We start from the raw sequence: 24,213 nt of genomic DNA, 5'->3' as shown, positions 1-24,213 counted from the left end.
CAGTCACCAGAGTGGGCCAGCTGTGATCTGAGATGGCTTCTCTGTTCTCTGTATTCACAGGACTGGCTAGGATGGAGGTGGCCCCCTCATTCTCCAGTGTCCTAAAGGACTGTAGCGTCATTGAAGGCCAGGACTTTGTGCTACAATGCTCTGTGCTGGGAACCCCAGCACCCCAAATTACTTGGCTGCTCAATGGTGAGTCCCCCCTGGCTCAGCACTCTACCCTGATCCCCTGCCCCAGTCCTGTATTCTCACCTGACTTCCCCATTTATTACTCTCAACCACGTATGCCTAAGAAGGCAGCACAGGGTACAGAGAGATAATGGGAGCTGGGAGTCTGCTCTTGCCTGCCTGGGGACACTGGGCAAGTTACTACTCCTGTCTGAGCCTTGAGCTCCTTGCTTGCAAGACAGGAATAATACCACCTACTTTCCAAAGTAGGGGTTGTGAAAATTAAATTAGATCTTTTATATAAAACATTTTACGAAGTTCTTGGCACATAGGTGCACAAGTGACTTAGTTCCTTTTTGTATGGCCAGATTCAAAATAGGCCCTCAATAAATAATTGTTGAGTCAATGAATGAATAAATAAACCACCAAATTAACAAACCACACTAGAAGTTGCCCAAAGGAGCCCATCTTTTATTTAGTGGCAGGTGGCTTTTGGGTTCACAGACCATTAATTCTTTTTAATGTTATATTCTTATGGAGACATGCCAACTTCTTTTCTTTGCCAAGTAAGATCCTTTGAAAAAATTATATTTTATCACCCTTCACTTTTTTAAAAGACCTTTAAATTCTAAAAGTATGGGAGAACTCTAATTTTAAAATTGATAACAATCCATACAATTAATGAAATCTGCTTTGAGGATCAACAAGGAGGATGAAGGAACACTTGCCAAGAGTCAGGAGACAAGGGCACTTGTCCCTCTCTGCCGTTGAGGGGTTGGGTGGTGTTGGACACCCCACCGCTTCTGTGGGTGCTGGCTTCTTTATTGGTGAGGAAGTGGGCTGGGACAGAAGGTTTGGGGCTTGGTCAGCTCTCACAACTTACAGAATAGGCCCCTTAAGGGGGCAGCAGCACTCGTCGCCTATGCACGAAGTAGCCCCTGCTCTTTCTGTCCCATCGATGTGTTGCCTGTGAAGCTTCCTTGTTGGGATAGTTTGTTAGGCTTTGGTACAAACTATCTTAGTTAGAGATGGTGCCATGGAGTCTTCCTATGGGTCATCTTCTTGGGTAGATAAGTGAGAATTGAGTCTCCCTTCCCTCTACCCCTCACTAAGGACAGAACTTCTGTTGGATCCTATAACCAACTGCAAAGAGGCAGCCTCCCTGTGGTTGGAACAGAACATGATGTTAAGAGCTAGTGATAGATCTGAATAAGAGCATTTCACTTCTATCTGGCTCAGAGTCCAAGCCTGGGGTCAAGAAAAATTTTCTATAAAGGGTCAGATAATATTTTCAGTTTTGCCATAGTCTCTGTCACAACTGCTCAGCTCTGCTGTTGTAGCACAAAAGCAGCCAGAGACAATACGTAAATGAAGGAGCGTGGCTACGTTGCAATAAAACTTTATTTATGGACACAGCAGTGTGAATTTCATACAATTTTCACGTCATGAAATAATTCTTCCTTTGATTTTTTTCCGCCATTTAAAATATTTTAAAACTATTCTTAGCTTTCAGGCTGTTCAAAAACAGGCTGCAGGTTGGATTTGGCCCACAAACAGTAGTTTGCTGACTCTGGTCTACACCACCCAGGATTGAAAAACAACCACCCTCCCACCCCTCCTTCTTATTCTCGTTGAAGCTTGGCATTTCCATCCCCTTACCACTAGAGGGCGATTGTGCTCAAGTTGGGTTCCCTTGGCCGCTAACTCTGTCTGGTCTTAACCTTCTAGGAGCTGGGAGAGTTCTGTGGCTCCCAGTTCTGAGTGCCCTGAACTTTTTCGGGGGGCCACCATTTCATCCCATGCTTGTGAGGCCACGATGATTTATGCTCCAGTAAAATTAGAGCTCTCAAACAGTTTGTTGGTACATGTTTTGACAGCTGAGGCACTTTGATAGCAGTCGTGGGATGTACTGGTATTCTCAAGGAAGATTGGTTCTAGGGTGTCATTTTCAGAAAAAAAAATAAAAACAAAGAGTGGCGTTCAATCTTCTCAGTAGCAGGATCCCGGCCCTGCCTTTTTCAGTCCCCAGCCCCCTTTTATGAAGTGCAATACGTCGGGCAGAATCTCTTCCCTCGGGCCCTATGGCATGCTTGGCAGCCTCTGCCAGACTGTCCTGGAGACATGAAGTGTTGCTATGTGCAGAAGAAAACACTGCATTGCAGGGAGAGGACTTCTCTCTGTACTTTCTCCCATCCCCACTGCCCACCCCCAATTTTATGAAGTGCAAACCAGGACTCTGGGGCCTGACAAAGGAAGAAACTGACAGTTGCTTCCTATATGGTGAACAGACACGTTCCTGCTCTAAGGCCAGAATCTTCAGTAATGAGAGTTTTTTTTTTTTTTTTTTCCTGGAAATGAAAGCTCACATCCTGGAATGATAAATTCTCAGGAATGTATAACATTAAGGAAGACACTGAAGTTCATAGCATGTACTTCTACCTCCATGCAGAACCTGATGTGACCTGAATAAAAGGACTCTTGTGGAAGATAATCTGGGAAGAGTCCTTCTTAGTTTCCCATATTTATCTTTTTTTGTGAACTCTAAAATGCACCTAATTGCAGTATTAGGTTGAGGGTTCTGATAAATATCTGCAGTGGGAAATGCAATCGTTGTTTCTGGAGACTTCTAAAAGGAGCCAGGAGCCTCCTGTTCAGTCTGGACGAAGTCTGTTCTGCCTGAGGCTGGGCTATGGGCCAAATGGCCCTGTGAGATTCTTTCCAGGCTCAGAATTCTGTGAAGTCCAGGATGTGGATTTGAGGACTACTTATTTAAATAATTCACAGAACTATATCCCTTTCCCTCCCGCATCCTAAATGCCTCCAGAACCTCTTCGCCCAGTTTTTTCAGCCATCTCACTTCACCCTACACAATCATTCTCCTTCATCTCCCTAGTACTTGCCTCTTTCGCCACTCACTTGCCTCTGATATGGGCCTGACACATCATTAGCCCTCAATGGATCAGAGTGGTCATGGTGAGCACGAGTGTCATGACAACAGCTAGCCTGAGTTTCGCTGTGCTTCCCTCCACAGAGCAGCCCATCCAGTACGCTCACTCTACCTGCGCAGCTGGCATGGCAGAGCTCCACATCCAGGATGCCCTGCCCGAAGACGATGGCATCTACACCTGTCTGGCTGAGAACACCTTAGGGCAGGTGTCCTGCAGCGCCCGGGTCACTGTCCACGGTAGGAGCCTTTGCGAACACATCTGCTTTGGTGAAAAGGCACTGTACCCAAAGGCAGGCAGGAGAAGGAGATGGCCTCCTGTTGTTCACGGTGATGAGGGTCTTCCATGGGAGATGGACATGCAAAAGCTAGTTCCCACCCCCCTCGCCCCACCCACTGGGACTGAGAGAAGATGCAGGGGAAAGAGGCAAAGACTCCCTTGGCTCAAGAAGCTCCTGGTCTGATAGGAAGAAAACCGCACACACTGAAAGAGGACCTCAGAGGAGTATCCCTATCTCCTTAGGACTTAGGGTTCTCACAGTGACCCCTCACGTACTGGGGGACACTGGGTAACAGAGTGCCAACATTGAGGGTTCTAGAGGGTCACAGTCTATCCTCTTTTTCTTCCTGCCCCTCCTCCTCCCCACCACCCCAGGCTTGTTTTTATACATCACCAGCCTGGTGTCCAGTAATCAGATTATCATGGTCATCCATTGATCCCCACCAAGCGCTTAGTCCCCGGAAGTCACGGGGCAGCCACAGGACTCAAGACAGAGCTGTCTGGGCTGTGGTATCCATGGTGGTAGCAATGCTTCTTGAGTCCAGGGCGTTCAGGTAAGCCTGACTCCCCACACTCACCCCAGGCCTGGGCCCCAACTCCTGTGTGTGGCTGGGACCTGGGTATGGGACTGGGTGCACTGTCCTCTGCTTTCTCAGCAGACTAGCAGGAGACCATGTCTCCTCACTCTGTCCCGCAGGGCTCAGGCCTCCAGAGAGAGGTTCCCTATAACGTGAGCAGCCGCCTTCTGGAAGATCATAGGAGACAGTTTCACAGAAAAGGGCAAAGGAGAAATCATGTGCTGGTTACTGTGTTAAATACTTCCACCTCACTTGTGTTTTCTCATCTGGACCGCAACAGCTCTGCGGGAGTAGGGGTGGGGGTCTCTCCCTATTTTACGCAGAGAGTTCTGGAGATCTCAAGAAGTTAACATGACTCGCTTAAGTGCACCAAGCTAGTAAGTCATGGTGGCCTTTCAAACCCAGATTTTCATGACTCTAAGCCTGTGCCCTTTTCTGTGCCTGCCCTTTATGGAGTGTGTGTCCCCTGGCCCAAAGCGGGAGGCTCCTGTGACTTGGCAGTTTCAGCCCCTTAGGGATAAAGAAACTGGCAATGACCAACGATGTGGCCGATGCTGGCTCTGTGAGGCTGTCTGCCAAGACGGGGCAAACAGCCTGGCCCGTCTAATTTCCCCGAGGTGCCTCGGCATGGAGTTTTCACCCATGACCTGACCTCCCCTTCTTTTAGGAGATCCTCCAAACTCTGGTCAGAGCCTGTCTCTGGCCTCTGGGGAATTTGTCAGTCAGCAATTTGGCTTACACATTTATCCCCTTTATCCTCACAGATTTCATTTCATGGCTCACTGAGCAGCCTAGGAAAATTGTGGTGATGAGACTTAAGAGGAAATAAGACCAGATCTGAGCCTCGTCTTCTTGGGCCAGGAGAGCAGCTTCCTCTTCCCACCAAGGGACTCTTCTTGGAGGCTCAAGTGGCCTACCCCAAAGTCTAGTAATGGCAGAGAGAGCCAGAGTGGCATGCGATGTGTGTGTCATCCAAAGTTCTCCCTCGCTAGCCTCAGCCAATAGTCCAGCTAATCCAGAGCCTGTCCCAGGTTGCCTGTGTTAAGATTGGATTAGAGAGACCCAGCTGAGCTAATAGTCCTGCTGGAGGTGGGGGGTCCCCAGATGAAGGATCGAGAAGTCTTTGTGGCCATCTTTCTTGCCTCAGGTCTGTGGGAGGAGTGGGGCCTGCCTGATCATCCATCCAAGTGTATTTTAAAGCAGAAACAGTGGTCCCCAGCAAGAACTCTGCCAGGGCCATTTGGACTTTCTCTGAGAGCAGTTCTGTGTGATTGTGAACCCCCTCCCCGTGCGGGGATTTACTCGCCTGTGAAGGCCAAACAGAGGCTCAGATACCATAAATGGTGAAGGAGGCCGACAGACACAGCCACGTGCTCAGGCTGGCCGCATTGGGCTGTCTGCACAGGATTGGGGCCTGCCGAGCCTGGCACAGTGACACCTCTGGCTCTGTGCCCCAAGGCACTTGGGAAGCTCAAATTTCTATCCTGCACCATCCTCCCTCCACAAACTGGAGTTTTTCTTACTTTATTGGCAGCTCCTTTGGCTCCAGATCCTCTGGGGGCCACTTAAGAGGGTGGGAGATGGCTGCAGTGGAGGCTGTTGTTCCCTACTGTGCCAGACACTGTTCTGGCCTCTCCCTTAGCTGCCTAGGCTTGGCCTTTTTGTTGCTCTCAGTGTGGCTCTGGGCCACTGTTGGAGCACGGATGTGGAGCCAACTGTCTGGGTATGAATCCTGCGACCTGGACTGCTAATCAGCTCTCTAGGCCTCACCTTCCTCTTCTGTGAAATAGGCACACTAACAATCACCCCCAGTACTGTGAAGGTTAAATGAATGCATACTCATAATGTCCCCAGAACATAGGAAGTGCTCAGTGCGTGCTGTTATGATGTTAGTCCAACGGAGCCCCAACCTTTAAACCAGATAAAAGTTTAAAATGCCAAGTCTAAGGAGCCATCTTGCCAAAGGATCAACTTACCAAAGTGGGTGGTCGTCTGTCTGTTTTGGAAGGAGGAAGAGAGAATCCGACAGAGGATTAGAGAAAGGAGTTGTTGGGCCAGGCAGTAAAGCATGGTCTCTGGCACCTCATTCTAGAGGTTCTGGCCACAAGAGGGCGCCATTCAGCAAAGCATCTCCCTGGATTGTCTGGGTTCCAGGGCAGAGCTGTTTCTGAGGGCAGCTCTGTTGGAGTCAAGCTCTGTGGGAGAGTTCAGCAGATACTTTGGTGAAGACCAGACGTGGGGACTCTCTCTCACCTCCTTAGCCTTTTGCCAAGGTTTTGCAATCATCCGGAAGTTGCTGGCCCAGCATTCTGTCATGATTTCTTCAGCCACTTTTCCCTGCTTCCTCTCCTCTGTACCCCTCTCCCACAAAATCTAGCTAATTCCCTCCCACAAACGTCACTTCCTGTTGGAAGCCTTCCCTAAGCACCTCAGAATGAGTTCTCTTACCAGCTATACCTCCCCTATCATTGTGCTTATTTATCAAGAAATCTTTATTGTGCGTCTACTTTGTGCATTGTTCTGGAGAGGCTGCCGTGAACAAGGCAAACAAGCTCTGCCTTCATGGTGTTTACATTCCGATGGGGAGATGGGCAATAATCAACATCTGGTTTAATCAAACACTAACAAGTGCTATTAAGAGAATGAGACTAGGAGGGTGGAAGGGGTCCTTTTTTAGTTGGGTGATGGAAGAAACCTCTACGAAGAGGTGGCTTTTAGGAAGAGACTAGAGTGAACTGGAGAAAGAGTGCTCCAGGCAGGTGGTACAGCAAGTGCAAAGGCCCTGTGTCAGGAACAAATCAGCTCGTTCAAGGAACAGTGAGACGGCCAGTAGCTGGAGCAGTGAGTGGGTGGCCAAGTGGTAGAGGAGTTCAGAGATAGAGGCAGGAAAAAAACATTATAATCTATGAAATTTAACTCTAATTCCTTGTTTAATTGTCTAATTGTCTAATCCAGACTGTAAGATCCCTGCAGGTGGAGACCATGTCTTATCCATTATTGCCCTTAGAACAGGGCCTGCCATGTAAACGTGTGTTCAGTGAATGAATGAAACAGCAAACTGAGGTTGGTGAGTCTCCCCAGCTGTGCAATGGGCATTTCCTCTACCTCCTCAGGTACTTGGGGGCTCCATGCTCATTGGAGTATACAGGAAACCCACAAATTAACTCCTCAGAGTCTTTCATCAAATATTCCTTCTTTCCTTCTCGCCCCGCTCGAGGAAAGAAAATCCTCAATTGTTAACAAGGCAATGAAAGCCTTCCCTCCTGACCCAGGATAGAGCCTAAAGGATGATTAATCCAAATTCCTGCAGGGCCGAGGAAGATCTGATCGAGAATAGATATTTCAGTGTATTTGAACTGAGTCATTGGTCGAGGGCTTCCTTAGGCTAGAGTATTTTAATTTATCTCTTACTGGAGTATTTTTGTCAAGGCTGAAATTCTTAAGTGACTAGATTTATTAACCTGCTAATTTTACCCATTCTGACATAGCTTTTCAGCCTATTGGTTTGTTTATTTAACTGAAGACCTGCTGGGTTTCTTAAAGGCACCTAAGGACATAAAATGTGAGTACATTTAAAAAAAAAAAAAGATCTCTAGAAAAAATGAAACTTAATAAACATATGTATTAGAGTATTTCTTTTGATGAAGAGCTTGTAATGAAAACAGCGGGCACCAGTGAAGTCAGCCATTCACAGAGGAAGCATCAGTAGAAGCCCAGTTTTTTCAGGTTAGTGACAGGTAGGTACTCTGTGGGGCAACTTAGAGCACTGAGAGCCTGCATGATTGGAAGACACCGGCCGCCACTTCCTCTCTCCTATATTATGCTCAGGTACTTTGGACACTATATAATTTGTCCAGTTCATGTCAGGAATGGCCCCTGCCCACCATGAGTTTAAAAACTCTAAAAACTTTTTAATACTTATGTTAGCTAAAGGGAAATTTATTGAAGGAGAAGGATGAACATCAGTTTTAACTTGTCTTTTATTTCTTAAGAACCTTATCTGTCCAAAAGTCTTTTAAATCCTAAGAAGGCCAGCAATTAAATGTTAAATTGTTTTAAAACCAATATTTTTCTTTTATATAGGTTGATTGACTACAACAGAATTTGGACATGCAGGTCCTTCATGTCACAGAAGGGCTTCCAAGTATACATTTGTACATTTGTGTTGAAATCATAGAACTTGAGCCTCGTTTTACTAATTGGAGATTTATAACTGTCCACTTCCACACTGCGTTGTGGGTCACATCTGCCATTTACTTGCTTGGAGTCTTTGGTCAAGAATGCCATCCAGAATTACAGCTCTGTGTCTATAATGACAGATGTGATCCTCACTGTGACTGTGGTGAGGAGTGAGGTTTCCAGGCACTCATCGGGAAGGAACACTGGGCGGTTTGGATGCTATGCCTTAAGACATTTAGAGTTTGATGATAACTTCTGAGGCAGTAAGAAAGCCATGGTGGCAATGATCCCAGCTTCCCATCTAGCAACCCTGTCATTACTGGTCAGAGATCTTTTTCGGGATGCCCTATGCCATTGTTTCCTTTCATTCTTTTCCACACACACTTCTCTTTTCATTTGCTTCTTAGGTTCTAGAGAAGTCAGTGGGGGAAGAAAAGCCAAAAGAGAACAAGGCTATGGGGGAAGAATCTCTGTGTGCCACGGATATAGATATTGTATTGACTCTCCAAGTAGATTTATTTGATTAGGACTTTTGTTGGAAGAGAAGTCAGATACCTCCCTGGGGATTTGTCCCTTGCACAGGCACCCTGCAGATGGAGAGGGGCCATGCTCCCACTTCAGCTGGGTGATAGTAACCTTTTTTGATGAGTCCTCTAGAGCCAATAGTCCTAGAATTTAGGGAAAGGAGGAGACTAGTCTTCGATCCCTAAACTATGCTGGATATTGAGCACCAAATAAAGGAAGAAGGGAGGACTGTGCTTCTAGAATTTTCTTTGGTTAGTGATTTACTGAATTTCCGTAGTATAAAAGTGTTTGGAGGGAATCAGATATACTGTCGGAATGGTATTTTTTCATTGTAATGACAAAGCAAAATAGCCACCTTGACAATTAAGGAAAATCCTTAGTAGATTTGAGATAAAGGCAATCAATCACTTCCTCTCCCCTAACATTCCAAGAGGTCTGTGTATCTACCTGCTTGAGAAGCGTTGGGAGAGGGGACGTTAGGAAGTAGAGGAGGGCCACTGCACGTCCATTTTCATTTGGTGATCGCCTGTGAATCTTGAATGCTCTTGAGTTGCTGACAGACAGAGGCTGGGGCTCCGACAGTGGGACTTAGTAAATGCCTGTGACAACAGTAGGTGGAGGTCCTCTGCAACAAAGAGCTCTTTAGATGGTTTCCTACCAACATTCTGTCTCTGTTTTATATTTCCGTGTCATCTGTTTAAACACTTCAAATGTCACATTCCACAACTTTTCGTCTTAATCTGAAAGAAGTTTTGAATGAGCTGAGAGACTGCAGAGGGCCATTTTCAAGGAAAATTCCTCGAGGACTCACGTGTAAGCATGTGCATTTAATGCAAATTCAGATACAGAAACATGGTGCTTCAAAGAGCATGAAGTTGGCTAGTAAAAGTTGGCAGGTGGAGAACATACTTCTAAGGAGAAATTCAGAATTGATTTTCCAACTAAAACCGTAGAATGGAAAGGAAGGACTCCAAAGGGAAGAACAGGAGAATTATCGTAGTGTAGAAGGAGCCGCTGAGATCACAGCCAGACACTGGGACACAGGCTGGAGGGCTTTCTTAATTTCAAGCCCAAGAGGAGCTAAAGGCCTCCTTCATGTCTCCAGGTTTGGGGAACGGGTTAAATGAGAGAGGTAAATTGTACCTGTTGCATGGATATTTAACTCTTTCTCCAGTTAAAATCTTTTCAAAATAAAATATCAGTTTAATACCAATTTATGTTAGAGTTTAAACTAAAACTACTATCAGTGTTTTTAATGAAGTTTTTAATAAAATCTTTTCAAAATAAAATATCAGTTTAATACCAATTTATGTTAGAGTTTAAACTAAAACTACTATCAGTGTTTTTAATGAAGAACATTGTTTTGATAAAAAAAAAAATCTAATCAGTTAAAAAGCTGCTTTGTTTTATTTAATTCCCATAACAAGTCCGCTTTCCACTTTTGAATGAATTCTGTGAATGAAGAAAATGGTTAAGTCAGTTGCCCGACAACCCAGCTAAGAAGATGCGGCCGCACTGGGCCCCCGGCTGCTCCAGCCCGTGCGCTTTCCACTTTGCACAGGTCATTTGTCTGACACTTTTGCTTCACCAGAGCAATAATTTAATGTTTCAGTTCATGATTAAGAACTGTCTTCAAACACAGTTTCCGATGAGTCAAAACAGAGCAAAAATGGCCAAGGAGGAGGAACTCAGGATCGGTGGGATCAGAAAGCCATGTCTCTCTCCCTCTGCTTCCTTTCTCCCCTCCATCTCTCTCCCACATTCCTTCTCTCTTCTTCTCTTTCTCTTTTCTCCTCTTTCTATTCTTCCCTTTTTCCTACTGTTTCCCTTTCTCAAGTCCTATGGACAGCTTTAGTCTACATGGCATCATTTTTACTTGTCAGTAAACTGCTTATAAGTATTCTTAATCTTAGTTCCTATCTCCCCCATTGGAAGGTCTGGTTCTTTTCCTTTCTATCAAAATGGAACAGAACATCAATAGCTAGCTACTCAGTTTAATGACAAAGTGAGTCAGTGAGTGAATGGGGAGTCATTGGCCAATTGACCGAGTACCAGAGCAACGGATCTGTACACTTTAAATCTTTAATCCTAGGCCAGTAAGTCAAGGAGGTCCAGCCCTTCCTGGATTCCAGAGAGTAGGCCCTCTCTGGGTTTGGTCTCATCAGAGCAGCAGGAAGCACAGCTGTGGGGGAAACCTGGGGTATATTTAATCTGGTCCCATTTGAGCTGGGCAACAAGTCTGTTCCTGGGTCCCAGAGACCCCTCCTTAGCTATTTGTGCACCATGGCCGGTACCTGCCCTCCCCAAATGAAGAAGGCTCAGGTTCCCTGAGGTGCCATTGCCGCTAGGACCCTCACCTCAGACCCTCGTCCTCCTACCCTGCCTTAAACGAGGGTGGTGACAGATGACAGCTAAAGCACTGCCCCACAAGAGCACATCTCTAGAGTAATTGGTGACTCTGGGAATGAGCACAATGACGGAAGGCTCCCTGTGGAATCTAGGTGGCTCGCCTGTGTTCTCAGGACAGTGGAAGGAGAGAGCTCAGACCAGAGCCACGTCAACCCCTAGACCTTGGGGCGAGGGGTGGGGAGTGGGCAGCTTCCTTCTCTGAGCCTCAGCTCCTTCCACTGTAAAATGGGCACACAATCTCCTCCATTTCAGAAGAAGTTGAGGATAACACTGAACAGAGTCATGAGCATCCTTTAGACTCTTGAAGTGCTGAAATTTGTAAAGAATTATCATAATGTTATCTCAGTGGTGGCTCTCAGATCCCTGCCTGATTAAATGTGAATGTCCTCATTTGGGGAGTCTTTTCTCATTGTAGTTATTGTGTGATTGAGTTTGCAACCAAAAAGATCAGTTGGATTAGGAAAGGCACGAAACATTTATTTTTATACTTATTATATGCCAGATATCGTTCTAGCTGTTTTACATGTTATTTCTTTTAATCATCTAAAAACCAAGCAGTATTTATCATGGGTGATACCGATGATATGTACAGTACACTTATCAATATTATGTTATCATCAATAATTGATGAAAATTATATTATCAGTAATTTAGAGGAGACGACACTGAGGCTTAGGTGGGGAACTTGCTTTAGCTCACAGAGCTAGAGCCATGTGTTCAGAGCGCCCGTGTCCATCTGTCTTCTTATTTTATCTACAACCACATGAGAGTGAGCATAAACTGATGTCTGATCTATAGGCCACAGATGAGTCAGTATAAATTGTTTGGCTTTGGAATTAGATGGAATATGTACACACTGCCCTTTTTTTGCCTGTCTTGCCTGGTCTGCTTTAGCATTTCTCCCTTGTCAAGGGTCTAGGATGTGGTTAGCAGGTAATACATTTGTCCTCATAGAGAGTTCACTATGGGCATCACTGGAGAAGGCTGGTTCCCTTGGAAGGGACAGCCTCTAGGACAGTTTGGCCTTGCTGTCCGAAGGCCCGGGAATTAGCTCTGGGTCTGCCTATAACAGACTATGTGACTTTGAGCAAGTCACTCTACATGAGCACATCTTGGCCTCTCAGTCACTGAAGCAGGGTAGTGGGCTTGGGCTGGGGTTTCAGGATGCTATTAGGACTGCTTTTCTCAGGGCTCCTAAAGAAAGCTGCTTGCCCAAAAACTGTGATCCTCACTGACTCCAATTCCCAGCGCAGATGTGTTTCTAGGGAAGAAGGTTGGTTGGTTTTCATACCCCGTGAATAATTTGGGGCATAGGAATGCTGGGGATGACTCAGCCATTCACAAGTCTGGATTCAGTCACTTGAGACCCATGTGATCCCAAACGGCAGGTCTGAGAACAGGTTCATCTAGCAAAGTTACTCCTAGTCGGGTCCCTCTTCCCTCCTTCTTGCCGTGGGGCCTTGGGGAAGAAAGAACAGGGCCAGAGGCCATGAGTGACATTGCAACTAAATGGCTGCCCCAGGCTGGCTCCCACAAATTCAGTGACTGCCTTTCTCTCCTGAAGGGAGTACAATGAAAATTTGTTCTCTATTTACTTTAGATATATCCCATGATATTTTTAAGCAATGCTTCTGTATTCCTAACAGTATTTGCCTCAGGTCACGTAAAAAAAAAAAACGCCCGTAATCCTTTGACAAGGCCCAATCTCCATTTGTTCTGTTGCCACTACTGATAAACTCACCATATAATTAAGCCCAAGTGGATAGGTGTGAGTCAGCTCTGGGCCAGCCTCACTGAAGTGTTATTATTGATGGTGAATAGTCTTAAAAAGTGTTTTCACACATTTTCTCTAAAACTCCGAAAGTCCTGTGATGATACAGATGAGGATGCTGAGCTTCAGAGAGAGGCAGTGACTCGGCCTCAGATCCTAGCTTTCTGATGGCTTTTGGAGAACCAGTGAGCTGTCACGTGTGGGGCAGTGCCCAGGCCACCTCTCAGGAGAAGGAGGCACAGATATGCTTATAGTCCTCACTGGCTGAGACCCATAGGGTAACATGGCTTTGCCAAAGCCCCAGGCCAGGACACTGGGCAGTGGGAAGACCTGAGAGAGGGCAGGGGCCAAAGAGGAGCCACCACTGCCTCGAAGGAGAAGGAACTAGGGTTTTCGATGTTCCTGCAGCACCTAGGATTAAGAGTGTATCTGCATGGAACTCTGTGAAGCTGGGGACTCTGTGAAGTGGAGAGGGGAGAACAGGGAGGACTCTGGATAGGCGAAAACATTTTGTCCTTAAGCCTTCTCAGTCTGTGCAAGACAGGAAATTCCTCAACTCTCCCGAGGCAGCTTGCTTTCCTGGCCCAGTAAGAGAAACGAGATCTCTGCATATCCAATACTGAATCCCCTAGCCCACTTCTGGGGCCTTCTGCCAAGTCTGCCTGTCCGACCCTCTGTCAGAAACAGCCATGATGGGGGCTGGGGCAGGGAAGCGGGGGGCCTGAGCCCATCCTCTGGTCTTGACTGCCTTGCGGTCCAGCTCCATGCCCTTCACAATGCACTTGCCTTGGGGGAAATTTTCCTCTAGCCTCCCAGGCCTTCCCAGCCTCTTCCAGCCTCATTCTGAGAGGCTACACTGGGAGAGCTCTGCAGTGGGCCATATTTTGTTTTCAGTGCCAACAGATAAAAATTCATTAGCAAGTTTGGAGTTAGGCCTTTCTCAGGTATGTAAAGCACCCTGGAAATGTAGCCCCATGGCTACAAGATTCCTGGAGAAGACCTGACATTTGTGGCTGTGTGCTGATAAGAACCCAAAATACCAGAATCCCTTTCCCCAAACACTTAAGAGTTTAAGTTAGAAATATTATGGCGTTCTCTATCTCTACCCCGGCCCCCAACAAATGACAAAAACAAAAGAGCTAAAAAAAAAAGAATTAGCCACCTGGCTGGAGGACAAAGGATAAAATCAGAGACTGGGCAGCTATGAGCTCGTCCTGCTCCATAGCTGTCCTATGTGGGAAACAGACACCAGCTCAGCCCCTTTGCTGCTGCTTTCCCTTCGGCTCAGGTAGGTCAGAGCCCAGCTTGGGGAGGGTTCCAAGAATAATGGAAAACTATTTGGTAACCCATCTCCCCAGAGGACAGAATGGGGGCAAGTGGGCCAGCCCTGAACCCAGAGAGTTGTTCTAGTTTATCTCTGACCAGCTGGTATGCTCCTTCTCTCTCAGAAAGATCTTTCCCCCCTGGTTTTTATTGAGATAATATTGATGTACAATTTGCTGCTTCTATTTTTGGTGTTTGATTGAAAACTTCATTCATGAAACCTTCACCACAATTTTTAAAAGCGAACATCTCCATCATCCCCACATGCTTCCTTGTGCCCCTTTATAATCCATCTCCCCAACTTCTGCCCCAAGCAACCGTTGGTCAGCTTTCTGTCACTATATTTTGCATTTCCTAGGATTTTATGTAAGTGGAATCATCCAGTAGGTACTCTTTCTTTGTCTAGCTCTTTTCATTCGATGTACTTTTTGTGAGATTTGTCCTTGTGGTGGTGTCTATCACTGGTCCACTCCTTTTTTTTCACTGAGTAGTATTCCATTGTGTGGCAATATCACTATTTGTATATTCATTCACTTATTGATGGATATTTGGGTTGTTTCCATTTTGGAACCATTAGGAATAAAGTTGCTATGAATGTTTGTGTACAGATCTTTGTGTGGATATGTGTTTTCATTGCTCCTGTATAAATACCCAGGAGTAGAATCACTGGATCATATGGTAAATGTATATTTAACTTTGTAAGAAACTGCCAAACTCTTTTTAAAAAGGCCCGTACCATTTTACATCCGCACCAGCTGTGTACAAGAGTTCCACTTGCTCGATATCCTCTCTAACACCAGCGCTTGGGATAATCAGTCTTTATAATTAAGCCCTTCTAATGAATGTCCTCTCTGTGGATTTCTTGAGATGCTTAACACCTCATGAGATGGCAATGGAGCATCATGCAGTCATAGAAAACAATGAGGAATCTATTTAGTTCTGTTTTATGAGAGACATCAAGATAGACTGCTAAATGAAAAGGCAAGATGCCAATCATTATGTATATTATGCTGTTATTTTTTTAAAGGAGAGTTTACCTATTTGCTTATGTGTGTTATACACGTAGCCCATCTCTGGCAAGATAAACAAGAAACTGAAAATTGATTGCTTCTGGGGAGAGATAGATGCCTGATGGCTGGAGGACAGGGACAGGGGAGACTTTGCATGTACTCTTTGGTGCCTATTGAATTTTGTGCCATGTGAGGGTATCACTTGTTCAAAAAAGTAAATAAAATTTAAGAAAAAAATCTCATAAGATGCCAAATATTGACTTCTCACCTTTGAAGTTCTCCTGAGGAACCAGGGCCTAGGTTGGGCGTGACCCTGCAGAGGCCTCGTTCCTTCCCCACTATCAGGCAAGAGCATTCCAAGCAGAGAAGTTGGCACATCGTGCTCCCAGTGATCTCCAGGGCCTCCCCCAAACCCTCATCTATTAGCAGTCAGTTTCTGGCGAGAACCCGAACCTGACAGTCATGTGCCAAGGGGTCATTTACTCTCTGTTTGTTGAATGAATGAATGAATGAATGAATGAATGTTCACCTCATGTTCTGTTGTCTGCCACAGAAAAGAAGAGTGACGGGAAGAGTGAATATTTTCTGCCCACAGCTCCTGGCAAGCCCGTCGCACCTCTGTTCCTGCAGGGCCTCTCTGATCTCAAAGTCATGGATGGAAGCCAGGTCACCATGACAGTCCAGGTGTCAGGTCTGTCTCTGCATCTCTGTCCTCAGGGTATACATGAAAATGGGCATGGTTCCAACATGGGCATTGCTCTCCAATGCCCTGCTCAGATCACTGACCCACTAGAAAATCAGCATGGGACTATGAGTCTGTGGACCCAAAGAAGTGGATCCTGTTGGTCCCTCTTTTCTGCTTTCTCCTAGCACAGTTTTCTAGATTCAAGGTTAACTAGTCTACAGAAAGAAGATGGCGGCTAAAGGGTCAGGGATTAATATGAAAATAGTGTGACCAATATAGCTCGGAAGATTTTGAACAATGGTACAAAACCAGATGATGTGAGGACTTCCCAACTCTTAGAACAGGGATTCCCCAACCCCTGGTGCCTGTCACAGCAGGAGGAGAGTGGCACTGAACAAACGAAGCTTCATCTGTATTTGCAGTTGCTCCCCAGGACTAACATCCCTGCCTCAGCTCCACCTCAGATCATCAGGCATTAGATTCTCATAGGAGCATCGGTCCCTGGTGCCGAAAAGATTGGGGACTGCTGTCTTATAAGATATTCTCAGTTTCTCTATTCAAATTTTAAGGTGAGAAGATGGATCAGCAGTCCTTCTAAAACAGGAGTGGGGTGACAAGAGAATGTGATTAGCAGCGCAGTGTGAGATGTCACACTTCTTGCTAAAGGACAGCAAAAGAATTCTGGGGTGTCAAGTCTCCCATTCAATACACAAATGTTTGCTGGCCACTGAACAGTCCCTCTGACAGCTTGGAGGTCATCCTCCTGGGTTTTTAGTTCCTCTTGAGCTGCAGAAGCAATAAAGGATCTGTGAGCTCATTGTTACTGCAGGCCGGACGCAGTCCCATGACAGTTCCAGGCAAAGGAATGGGTCCCCTTCCCTGTCCACATGCCTCAAGCTGACAGAAATCAGAGTGCCGTGCACCTGGCCTCCAGACATGTGCTGCCTAACTCACTGGAGACAGATGTGGTATCTTCTTTGAGACTCTGCAGAGTCTGACACCACTCAGCCTCCCTCAGCAGCTGTCCTGGGGCTTTGCCCCTCTGGAAGCAGAGATAAAGGTTCACCTCTTACTGCAGAGGAAATCCTCACAGGCATTCATTGTTTTATGCCCCAACTAATTGCTAGAAACCACCCAGGAAAGTAGACTAGTACAAACTGAAACTGCTATCCAGCATGAGCTGTGTTTGGAAGTCCTGTAAATACTGGCGCCCATCTTCACCCTCAGAGAACGTTGGTTTGGTTGCAAAATGAAATGCACCTGAGCTTTCCTGCTGGTGAACATTGACAACAGTAACTGTGAAGTCACAGCGCATTGCCTGGACCCGCAGGCCCGTGTGAGGCAGGGCAGAGCAGGAAACACATTCGCTGCAAACCGATGACCCTGTGATCACTCAGGATCAGCAGGCAGCTGAATACTAATTTTAAAATCCATTTTTCCTGGGTTTTCTTTTCTCACCTCTGAAATCATATTTCTCCACTTCCCCAAACCTGTTGTTAAATAATTATAATGAACATGAGTTGAGTACTTTCTTTGTGCTAGATGCTGTTCTAATCGGCTATTCTAGTGGGCTGCTAAGAGAGCTGTATAAACGTAATCTTTCCAACAATCCTATGAGGTAGGTATGGTTAGAATGTTTTCTGGATGGGAAACTGAAGCATAGAGAGTTTAGTGAAATATTTAGTACAGTGTCACAGTACTGTGTGCAGATGTGCCGCGTGGCCCAGGGAAGCACCTCCCAGACCAGTGCCCCTGCCCTTCCTCCCCGTTCAGGGAACCCACCCCCTGAAGTCATCTGGCTTCACAATGGGACTGAGATCCAGGAGTCAGAGGACTTTCACTTCGAACAGAGAGGCACTCGACACAGCCTTTGTATCCAGGAGGTGTTCCCAGAGGACACGGGCACATACACCTGTGAAGCCTGGAATAGCGCCGGAGCTGTTCGCACCCAGGCCGTGCTCACGGTGCAAGGTGAGGCTGACCAGTGGCGGGGAACAGTGGCGGGGAAAGCAGTGGGAGGAGGTGCTGCGTGGCCTCTCCAAAAGCGATTTGGAGGCAGAAGAACCACGTGAGCCTACTTTGTTCCCACTATGTACCCTGTGCTCTCTTGGTCCTTCCCAGACCCAGGGACCAGCTCCTCATCCTACATCTCAGACTCTGGTTGAGTGGCCCTTCCCTGGCTTCTGAAGTCCCTGCCCTCTCTGGGTCACTGATGACAGCTGCATAGAATGATGGGAGAGAAATCTCGTAATACCCATAACAATTTGCCAGTGATAGCATTCGATGTGAGTTATGGGCCTTTTAGGGCCTTGCCTTTAGAGCCTCCTTTTAAGAGGAGAGACAAGTTAAGTGCACATAAAGCAAGTGACGACTCTTAATCATCACATCTGATGTAGATCATTAGTGCCCAGCCCAGTGGCCCTGTACCTTCTGGGCTACCTTCCTTTGCTTTGGATATACAAATTCATGTTAATATTATCCTCTGAGAACATAGCCAAGACAGATTTGCCATAAAAAGGAAGTGCTGTATCCAATAAAAGTTATTTCTAGGCAAGCTGTTATTTGGGGAACGTGCTGTCTTCCGACCTTCACTGCCACGGGGAGCTGCGTGGATGCTCTGCTGAGAGGCTTTCCTCCCTAACTCTACCCTTTGCCAACTTCCAGAGCCACAGGACGGCACCCAGCCCTGGTTCATCAGCAAGCCTCGCTCAGTGACAGCCTCCCTGGGCCAGAGTGTCCTCATCTCCTGTGCCATAGCTGGTGACCCCTTCCCCACTGTGCACTGGCTCCGAGATGGCAAGGCCCTCTCCAAAGACACCGGCCACTTCGAAGTGCTACAGAATGAGGACGTGTTCACCCTGGTTCTAAAAAATGTGCAGCCCTGGCATGCTGGCCAGTATGAGATCTTGCTTAAGTGAGTCTGTGTATCCTGCCCCCAAATTTCTACCTCTTGTCTAAGTCCCTTCCTGGGACCGGGAAGCCAGAAGAAGCACAAAATAATGTGGGGCTGGGCTTCAAGGTAAAGAAAGTGCTTGGTGCTGTTAAGTATTCATTTCTTCCACTTTGGTACAATAGAACCTTCCCTTCTAGGCTCAGTTCCCCCAGAGTCTTCTGTCTTGCTATAGCTTGGCTTTTGTTCCCCCATTATTTGGTATATGGAAAACATAAAGGAGGGTAGACTAGATGAAAATTGGAAAAGCAGACGGATAGAGGGAATTATTAGTTATCTTTGCTGTGTAACAAATTACCCCAAAACTTAGCATCTTAAAACAACAGTTATTATCTCAGTTTCCATGGCTCAAGAATTTGAAACAGCTTAGCTAGAGGTAATTTTTGGCTCAGGGTTTTACATGAGGTTGCAGTGAAGATGGCAGCAGAGATTACAGTCTCTGAAGGCTTGACCGAGGTTAGAGGGTCCACTTCCAAGAGGGCTCAATCATAGGGCCGTTGGCAAGAGGCCTCGGCTCCTTGTCATGTGGACCTCTCCATAGAGCTGCTTGAGTATCTTCATGATGTGGCAGCTGACTTGCCCAGAGCTAGTGACCCAAGGGATAGAATGAGCTGGAATCTGCAATGTCGTTTATGACCTACCCTCAGAGATCACATACCATTACTTCTACTACATTCTATAGTTTAGAAGTGAGTTGCTATGTACATTTCATACTCAAAGGGAAGAGAATTAAGTTCCACCTTTGGAGAGATGAGCATCAAAGAATTTGTAGACATTTTAGAACCACTACAGGAAAGTTAACTATCCCTATTCCTTTTTTCCTCCCTTTCAAGGCCCTTCTAATTTACATGGGAAGGTGGGCTCCATGAAGGTGCACTTCTGGGTTCTCAGTGCCTGGAATATATCTGGCCCATAGTCAGCATATGGTAACTATTTGTTAAATGAATATGATCCAAAAATGTCCTTCTATTTTTAAATGGTCTAACTCTTAAAATTCCATGCCAACCCTGGATTGATGGAGACAGAACGCCAGCCCCTGGTTGGTACAAGCACTGAAGAAAGGCACTTGTCTGCACATTAATCCTGCAAATAGGAGGTTGTGCCACATTCCGAGGATGGCTGGACCTACCCTTGCTCAAGCACCTGGCCGCTTTGTAAAGGGCATGCTCTCCTGGGTAAATCATTTCCCTGTACTGAGCCCATCACGTTCAGAGCTCTGTAGCCACATGCCAAGGCTACTACCATGATGGAGCATTGTTCCTACAATAATTGCAAAACCCAGTACATGCCCATCCACTTGGGTCCTTTCTGAGCATGGGCTTTATACTTGTCTCAGTTAGCTTTTGCTGTATAACAAACTACCCCAATACTTAGTAGCTTTAAAAAAGTAGCCATTATTATTTTTGGGGAGTATATGGATCTGCTAGAAAGTTCTGCTGAGCTCGGCAAGCAAGACTCAGTGAACCTCAGCTGACACATCTGTGGTCAGCCGATGAGATGGTTGTGGGCTGGCTGGTCATCCTACTACCATCAGCAATATGCTCAGAACCAATGACCTTTGCCTCGGGCCTGATAAGTTATTATCAGGAAAACAAATCTTCATCCAAAATAGGGGAAAGATATACTCTTCCTCTCCTAGACCATTACAAATAGTGGAAACATTATATGTGAGAATAGAGCTTGTCTGTATGGAAAGAGTAGTGCTTTGAGGCAAAACTCATGTTAATCAAACCAGATATCTAAAAGAGATGAGCTTTTTGTGGCATTTTGAGGAAAACAGGCTGAGGCTTAGCAGCTGAGTAGAGGCTTGGCTGCTGAGGGCCTGTTGGATAGGCTGAGCAAGAAAGGGTAGGGAAGAACAAAGCACAGTCTGTGGGAAGTTGGCCAGGCCAGCAAGGAGGGTTTCATTGGGAGGTCGGCAGGCAGACTGTCTGGGCCCAGCTGGGGACAGTCATAAAACTTTGACTGTCCCAGCTGGAAGGGACTTCAGAAGTTATCTAGCTGCTTCTTCATTTAATAATAGGGGAAACTGAGGTCTCAGGGTCACGGGCCACCCAAAGGCCAGTAGCAGAGCCTATATTGGAGTTATAATTAGTCTTTAAATTAGATATTCTTCCATTTCTTGTTTCTTCCAAGTGCATTGGGAACTTGGAGAACCTGGGAAATCTCACTGAAGTCCCCATCCACATAGCCCTTGCCCCTTTTCCCTCCCCAAAATCCAGCCTCTTCATTCCTTTGGGAGACTGGTGCCCTGGTTTTGGCTTTGTCCCCAGCTGAGAAGGAGCAAGTCAGTGGAAAGTTCTCCTTGGGAATGTGTGCCAGGTCTGCCAGGGACCTCACTCCCCTCCAGCTTTTCCCATCCTGACAAAAGTCAGACCTAGACTCAGGACAGAATGCCTTTCAAGGAGGAAGACTGGATGTCTGGAAGGAAGCAGGGGCAGGGGCAGGCAGGTCCTCTCTATCTCTCTCAAAGTTGTGGGGTAGATATGGGTGTGTGGTTTCTACCTCTCCTTCTCTTCCCTAACTCTTGTCTTCTAAAAGAGGAAAGAAATGTCAAAAAATCAGCTCCAAATTCCAGCTGAAATATTTGAAACTTTGATACTTTCCAGGAAATTAGTTCTTTAAACTAATTTTGGGTATGAAATTTATTCCAGAGGTGGGTGATTCAGAGTGGGACAACTTCCAAGGCTTTGTACCCAAGGAGTGGGCTTCTTATTCAAGGGTTGGGAGGTGGGGGCAAAATGGTCTCTGTAAGTTTGTAAAAGGGGCAGCTTATAGGGTGATAGCCCCATATCCTCTGTGGTAGCACCTGGGCTGGGCATGGAGCGGGGGCCTCATCCTCAGGCCCAGGCCTGACTTTATAACTGAGTTATATGCAGATACCAAATATGGCCTCAGAGGCTGTTCTAGCTGGTTAGGTTATCTGGTGTGTGGGTTCCAGGCAACAGGCCTCTCTGACCTTTGTAGGCTTCAAAACATGATTTGCCTTAAAGGTTCTACAGAGGTTTAAGTTTATGGCTGAGAAATAGTAACCCCTTAGGCCACTCTGAGGGATGATTCACTTAGTGGGCCAGCCATGGGACTCCAAGTTCTCCACTTTCCATCAGCCCCTCAGACTGCCCAGGTGCCTTGGGGTGAGGCCTGGGGGTGGGTTGAGCAGCAGGCCACCTGTGTTCCCTCCTTGGGGGCAGGTAATGGAAAAGACAGAAGCCCTTACCTGCTTCTCCCACGAGGAGATAGCACTTACTCCAGCTCAGGGGATAGGGCACCTCACCATTTATAGCTTCTGAGGAGTTTGGCTGAGGTAAAGCAGGGCCATCTGGTCAGTGTCTGCTCCTGATTTTTGCCTCTGGGCTGTATTCTACTTATGACAGAAGGAAACTTAGCTGTGGAGATGTTGAAAAAGGCTAGGAAGACAACATGGCCCTTGGGCATCCTGTCCTCCTCTTCCACACCAATCCTGGCATTTTACCCCTTGCCGGGGGGGCAGGGGGGAACATGGGAAAGGAATGGTCTAATACTTGCCAGCAGCCTGTAAGAAGTGGGGTGTCAGGGGGATGGGCCTTACCCCCAGATTGCCCCCCATGATTATTCTACAAGGTAACCCAAGCCTCATAAGCCTTCTGTTGAATGATCCGGGTGCTCTGAGGACCTCTCAGAACTTCCCAGGGCCTGACACTAAGGAGGCACCTAAAAACTATTTGTTGAGCAAAGAAGCACCCTAGGCCCTCAAACTCTCCATACATTAGGCTTTCTGAACCTTTAATCTGTGCCTTCTGAGAGCCTGAGCATTGAGGAAAGTGGCCAAGAGGGGCCTCAACAGATAAGAGAAAGGATGGGGAGCAGCATAAATCAATCTTTTCTTCCTTCTAATGGGTCCCAGTGCCCGGGAGTGAGCAGCAACCTCCAGGAGCCCCAAGAATCATCTGTCACACCATGGGCTGCTGGTATCTGACCCAGCGCTGGCCCTCTACTGGGAGAGAAGCCAAGCAAAGTGAGGCAGATACCCACATACATCGGCAGAGCTCCATGAACACGTGCTCATCTGTCTGTCCATGTGGGGTGATTTATGCATGGGCACATGTTCCCAAACAAGGACCTGCAGGTGCAAGTGCCCACCAGGTTGACCCCACATACGTGTGAATCCATGCATGTGGTTAATCTATACATACACACATAGAGATGCATAAACACACTCATATCCCAGAATAGATTTGTACTGATGAGCACTGTAGGGCAGGGTGGGAAGGTCACGGGTCTTGCATTCAAGTAGACTTGGGTCCCAACCTGTTTCTCTGCTAGCTATTACTGTGGGTATAGGCAAGTTAATCTTTATAGACCTCATTTTTCTTACCTATAAAAAAGGTACTGGCCCCATCCTCACAGAGTTTAAGAATAAGTGAGATAGACTGTGTGAGGAACCTGTCACAGAGCTTGGCACATCTGTGGTAGGAAGCAAGGCACGCGTCAGCCCCATGTAGTAAGACGGTCCTGTTCAGGGGAATGAGTGGGAAACCCCAGAGTCCCAGCACTGCCTTGCATAAACTCCTGAGCCTTCTTTCCTTACCTTTTAAACGGGCATAATGGTGTTCTATGCCTCACTGAGATGTTTGGGGACAAGAAAGAATCATTGTGAAAATCATGAAAGCTGGAGGGTGCTATATAAAATGGGTGGCTATCATCATAAAGAGTTGCCCTATCTCAGACCTGCCCCCACCCCTTATCCCAGTCTAAACAGAACCTCTTGGCTGGTCAGAGCTCAGAAACACCAGCAGATGGCAGCCTCTTGGGGCCAGAGTGCTGAGCTGCTCTATGTACCTAGCAGCACCCAAGCATGGAACAGCCCCTCCACTGAGCAGATGGGACCTCAGCTGGTCCCACACCAGCTTGGGGAAATTGAACAGTTAACAGTGGATTGAAGAATTCAGAGCTACTCCCACCTGAAGGAAGAAGAGAAAGGGCCACTTTGTTATTAGAGAGACACCTGTTAGATTTGCAATACAAAAAGTTCTGATCTGTGGGCATCAGCCGATGGGTAAGGAAGGATTGGATGGTGTTTTCATTTCATGAGCAAGCAAAGGGGAAGTAGCAGATGGGGGGACAATGTGAGGAGAGAGAAATAACAGCTCTGTATTAAGGGAGCCATGGAATCAGACTCAAAGTGACTGGGCAGGCTGACCAAGGCTGCACAGTCTAGACCCTGCAGCTTCATCACAGCCCTCAGCAGGTTTAGTCTCTGATTGAATGATTGATTGATTGTATTATTTTTTGTACTATACTTGCAGGAAAATATTCCTACTTCTGCATGCCTATCTTAGCTGTTGTCCAGAAGATTCTTTTTTTTTTTTTTTTTTTTTTTTCTTTTTTAAACAACGGCTGGGGAAACGT

General features: G+C 46.6%; 1 protein-coding gene across 7 annotated transcripts in view; it reads left to right on the top strand.

Moving 5' to 3' along the window:
• The window catches only part of MYLK (myosin light chain kinase), a 236,631-nt gene that overhangs the window by 138,651 nt on the left and 73,767 nt on the right, over positions 1-24,213 (top strand). For 6 of the 7 annotated variants that reach the window (XM_015595959.2, XM_025052108.1, XM_025052111.1 and 3 more), the window contains 5 exons: positions 61-195; positions 3,203-3,355; positions 15,744-15,881; positions 17,649-17,846; positions 18,540-18,789. In XM_015595959.2, the coding sequence (XP_015451445.1) occupies positions 61-195; positions 3,203-3,355; positions 15,744-15,881; positions 17,649-17,846; positions 18,540-18,789 (874 nt within the window). The remainder of the gene's footprint in view (positions 1-60; positions 196-3,202; positions 3,356-15,743; positions 15,882-17,648; positions 17,847-18,539; positions 18,790-24,213) is intronic. The other variant, XM_025052116.1, reaches the window with a different exon arrangement.

The sequence above is a fragment of the Pteropus alecto genome, unplaced genomic scaffold (assembly GCF_000325575.1).
Source record: "Pteropus alecto unplaced genomic scaffold, ASM32557v1 scaffold251, whole genome shotgun sequence".
NCBI classification, from domain to species: Eukaryota; Metazoa; Chordata; class Mammalia; order Chiroptera; family Pteropodidae; genus Pteropus; species Pteropus alecto.
The sequence above is the reverse complement of the archived record's forward strand: the minus strand, read 5'-3'. Positions and strand labels throughout refer to the sequence as shown.